General features: G+C 39.2%; 1 protein-coding gene across 4 annotated transcripts in view; it reads left to right on the plus strand.

Annotated features, from left to right (window-relative positions):
* The window catches only part of LOC309693536 (C-myc promoter-binding protein-like), an 89199-nt gene extending 85013 nt beyond the window's left edge, over positions 1-4186 (plus strand). For all 4 annotated transcript variants that reach the window (XM_082512854.1, XM_082512856.1, XM_082512855.1 and 1 more), the window contains one exon: positions 184-4186. In XM_082512854.1, coding sequence (XP_082368980.1) covers positions 184-320 — 137 coding nt within the window. In that variant the 3' untranslated portion in view covers positions 321-4186. The remainder of the gene's footprint in view (positions 1-183) is intronic.
* Positions 4187-5301: the final 1115 nt, after the last annotated feature.

The raw sequence follows: 5301 nt of genomic DNA on the forward strand, positions 1-5301 counted from the left end.
GTTTCCAAGTCCAATATCGGCTCCGTTTTGCTCAGCCAGTCCTCATTGTGTCCTCAAAGAGATAAAAGTGTAAATGAGTGCAGTTACATGTAGCCTTAATGAACTGATTGACATGTTTAAATGTTTTAAGAAAAAATCTCCACCCACATGTTATTTGGCTGCCGATCTCTCCTCTTCCCACAGACGCCTTCGACCGTGAGTACAAGTTGGCGTACGATCGCCTTACACCCAACCTGGTGAAGCTGACCCACAACTGTGACCGTCCTCCGAGCACAGGTGTCATGGAGTGTCGCAGGACTTTTGGAGAGCCTTACTTGTAAAGAGTCACCTAAACACACCATGATTAACTCTCATTATCCTCATTGTTGCTTTAAGACTAGCTCAGGAAACCAGTTGGAAGACCACGAATGTGCACTACGGGAATGTTTGGGGGAACTCTGTAAGCGCTCATAGGGGTACAGGTGACTGTGGACAGCATTATGTAGCCTGAAGTTTTAGAGACTTCTATCTATGAGGACAGAAACACTACACGCAGCGTTCATAAACTCCTCTCCATGCAGTGTCGAGTGAGCCGCAACAGCTTACATTGGGAATGAGTGACAGTGATGCAGATATCCTGTAAATACAAAACAGGAAAGGATTTTTTTAATGTACCATTCTTATTGTATATCATTTCATCATATGAAGACTAATATTAGCAATATTTTAACTGGAACTTTATTTATACAAAGTCAGCTTATGTATTGTACCGTCCTTTTGTTATGTGCAGTGTTTGACTTTGACCTGTGGTCACTGGCCGTCTTCTCGTCTTGCAGTTTTAAACCAGGAAAAATGTTTTCGCTCAGTGTGGAAAAGATGCAGTACATGTTTGGTGTGTGTTTTCAGTGAGCTTTCTATGCTTTATGAGATGGAACTTTTTTAATTAGATCTGCATCAATTTTGAAGACAGATTGCATATATCTACAGGCTTTCTAGTTGTCAGCGAAAAGTGAAGGAACGTAAAGCCAACACGGTGGTTTACAGAAGCCCTGAGAGGCGAGTGAGGCAAACAAAATCAAATGAATCTGATATAAAGTGTCCTGTATTTATGACTAAAGACCAAGCTGGGAAAAATGGTCTACCTTCCCTTCTCTGAAACACAGGGGAAAAGCATGATCCTGCATTTACAAAGCATTTGTTTTTCACTGTTTAAGCCATAAACATCAGAGTTACAAAATAGTTTTTTCATAAAAATAAACAGCAGAAACACGTCACAGTGACAGAGTAAAAGACCCTATCATAAATCAGTTCAGATTAAACAGCACATTTCATTGTAAAAAAACAATCATGTTCATTACTTTAAATCAGTGAATGTTATGACCCTGATCCTCTCAGGGAGCGATGAATGCTGATCACGTTAATCTTTTCTTGTACTGAAGAGCATATGTCCTTATTACCAGATCAAGTGTATTTTTTTTCACTTGTCAGAGAAAATGGTATGTTTGGGGTTTGTTTACAAAAAACGATTTCTGAGCTTTAAGCTATTCATCCCCATGAAAAGTACCACTTTTAGTCTTCTTCAGCGGGGTGTTTGTTGTCAGAGTACATATCAGTGTTACAGAGGTGTTACCGGCCCTATAGGAAGCCACATAGCGGTGAGGAAGAGGGCAGATTGCGGACAGGTGAGTCTTCTGCAGCCAATCAGCATTAAAGCTCAATCAGAGCGGTTAACAGGGATGGCAGACAATCTATGATAGATGGAGCAGTGAGGCATGTGTAACACCTCCACCTTCACCTCAACCACAAAAAAAGATAACATGTCACCAAACCATTGTTTTTTTACTTTGAAACTTGACTTGATGTTCAAAGGCTGTAAAAATAATAGCCAACACATCCGCCACTGGTATGAGTTACACATGAGTGCGTCGCATTTGTTTACATTCATTTTCGTGGTCTAACCCGAATCGAGAGATGAATTTGGGGTTGTAAGAGTTCACAGCATGAATTAGTTCAAATTAAATATTTTAAATGGCAAACATATACACAGTCAGCCATAATAACAATAATAATAACAACAATAATAATACTGAACCTTTTATGCAGTTTTTTTGTTATTCACAGTTATTTCTTTAATTCGTGATGATAACAGCAGACTGAAATTTAAAGTCAAAGTAAACTTTATTTGTCATGCTGGCCACACAAGGACTGCATAGTGGGACAAAACTGTGTTTCTCCTAGAACACCATGCACTATAGTCATAGTAATTATACATGAATACCCAGCTAAGATCAAAATCTACAAATATTGCACAGCAGAAACTTAGGCACTATATGTGAATCTTTGTACTGATGAATATTAAAAACATAGGTGCTCATGTTATGCAGACACTGAAAATATTGCACAAATTAGCAGCAGTTACAGAGACATTTTGTGTGAGAGTTTGCATATACAACAGTTCTTGGATTGGTGTGTGATAGTGTGTATTTAAAGAGAGTTCAGGACTCTAATGCTGCGATAGCGTTTTTTAGAGGGCAGGATGGTAAACGGTTTGCGTGTCGGCAGCTCTGTGCAGGCAGGATTTGGTGTGTGGTCCTGTGGGGGTGAGAGAGGAGACCTGGCGACCTGACCTGGTGTCTTCACCATTCTCTGAAGTTTGCTCTGAGATGTTGCTCTCTGTAGTGCTTCTGTGGGAAGTGTTGAGGGCAGAAGGGAGTCTGATTGCTCTTCTTGACCGCTTCAGGAAGCGCAAGCGCTGCTGTCTACCTTTTGATGAGGAAGGTGGTATCTGTAAGCCCAGGAACCCGGTGCTGTTAACTAGCAGTGCGGTGCTGTCAAGGATTGTGGGTGGAGTGTGGGATAAATAGCGTGAACAATCACCCTTACAACATACAATATCAATTGATCTATGTGACCTAAATCACTTTATCTGGAGGGAAAACCAAAGTGAAGTTTTGATTTGTTGGTAACAATTATCCAACTATAAAGATATCAATGAGTCTTAGCGGAGGTTAATAAAAGAGCTTTGTGTTTATGGTACAAACTGTAAAGTCCCACCTGTCATTTAATAACAGCATATCTTAGTGTTTATTGCACATGCAGCCAGTTAAGCCTGTGGCTGAATCAAATGACTTTAATCTCATTGCCTTCTGCTTCCATATCGGTTTAATACAATAATCCAAATCATTTTAATGTCTTGGACCTCAAGGTGGCTCCTGTGTTTTGTGTTGTCTCTTCTTTGCTTGTCTATGGATGCAGGTTGTCACCTGCCACCGAGCAGCCAGGATGCCAGAATCTTTTGGGAACATATGTGGAGAAAAGGTTTAAATTTTTCACTCTGGCAACATCCAGCCAGTTTTATTAGTGTTGTATCAGACTAAAGCTAAATTAAGAATTCTTATTTCAGCTAGCATAAACAAACAGTAAAAGAGGACTTTATTATAAAAAGTGGGATTTATGAAAAGCTTGATACCTGGAGATGTTTACACCCTGAGGTCTGTATCCACCATTGAATTTACTAAAGATTTAACTTTTGGACAGGTGTAAAGATAACAGAGTTCAACTTTGCAAAGAGCCTACTTCACTTTAAATTTGAATATAAAGTTCATATTTTAATTTTTTAAAACCCTTATGGGGTTATTTAAGTTCTAGAGACCGTATGATGTTATGTTGGAGAAAATCAAACGGACCCTGGAGTGCATTGCCTCTGTCGCTTATATTTGTTACTGCCTTAGTGAGGATATTAATCCAGCTTTGAAAGGCAGAGTGGTTGAAGGAGGACCCCTGACTCTGAAATCACCAAGGTCCTATGAATATCAGCCAAGTCTTTGATTTGTGGCATGGCTAAGCAAAACTGGAAAATTTTAACAAGTTGCACGTCTTTGTCCCTGAAAAAAAACCCAAACCTTTAGGTGTGGAAATCTCTTTAACTGGTGAATTTTGATTTGGGAGATGACACATCAGCTTAGAAAGGCTGTGATTCATTTGTGGATTTCTGTTGTGTTTAAAAAACAATAGTACTGTAAAAATAAATGATTTTGCAGATTCTGGGCCATGTACATTTGAATTGCCCTTTGTATAAATCACATTTTATAACCGTGTATTCACACATGTGCAAAGGTCCTTTTAGAAGTGGTGAAGTTCTGACGTTCTGTACAGCGACCAGATCTACAGGACTGTTTAAGTGTAAATAAAATCATGTAAACCCTCAGTGTTGCTGTCTGTAGCGTCTTCTTCTTAAAATATTTAGTTTAAATGTATTTAATGTTTAAATCCGTCAATTGTGAGTAGGAGGAAGATTCCCAATGACTGGATTGAATTCTCAACGCAATCACAAGACGACGGCACGGGTCGCTGGCGAGAGGCAACCTGTCTGCAAACAGTCATGGTCTCACGTTGAGTCTGACTCAGTCTGTGTAGTTCATCGCCCATTGCACATGTTTGCTAAAAAAAATTCTGGTTGTGCTGTGGTCTCTAACCAGTTTCCCCTTATGTGACTGTAGAGTCAAAGAACTTCTAAATGCTTAAGAACTGTCACACTTTAGACATCAGCTTTCAGGAGGGACCTGCAAGACAACCCATAATGAATGGGGCTGCTGAAGCCTAAGACTGGACAAAAAAGAATACATTGACTTATCGTGTTGAAATGAGTGCTACGTCATATTTTTAAGTCAATCAGCCATCAGCCTTCTCAAGCAGAATGCTAGCTTTAAATGGCCAAATTGTGTTGCCTGTAAGAAAAGTTAACGCAAATGTCATTTTGTTTCAAGAAAAGCTAACATTTGGCTAACAAACCGACTAATGACATGTCATTGTTAAACTGTTAGCCTGGTTTTTCCTCCTGTCTGCAGTCTTAACAGGCGCCATCTTTATTAGTTGAAGATGTTTTATTCAGTATGAATCAAAACTGCAGTGAACCCATAAATCCATCAGCAAGGCCTTTCCCTTATACTGAGGTTTTGCGCACACATACCTGCAAACAACGTGACATAGATTTGTTGCACTCTTAGCTTGCTAGCTATTAGCATAAACATCACACAGTTTAATTGTAGTTTAATCTGCATATTTGTGTTTGGAGTGGGCGTTATAATCTACTATGCAACCACTTACAAGTGGAAATTCCAGCATCACTTCTGGGAAACAGACATACCATCAATTTTTATACTTAGCCAGTATAATGTACATTTAATTAAATACTTTTTATTAAAGAAGACAAAGGAAGAGGAAATACTTTCTGGTAGAACCAGTGTAACCATATATATTGTTTTAGATTAAAAGAACAGCATATTCTTTTCCAGTTCCCCAAAACACCGCACACTGTTCCAG

Source organism: Aulonocara stuartgranti, assembly GCF_965226115.1.
Source record: "Aulonocara stuartgranti genome assembly, chromosome: 1".
Classification (NCBI taxonomy): Eukaryota; Metazoa; Chordata; class Actinopteri; order Cichliformes; family Cichlidae; genus Aulonocara; species Aulonocara stuartgranti.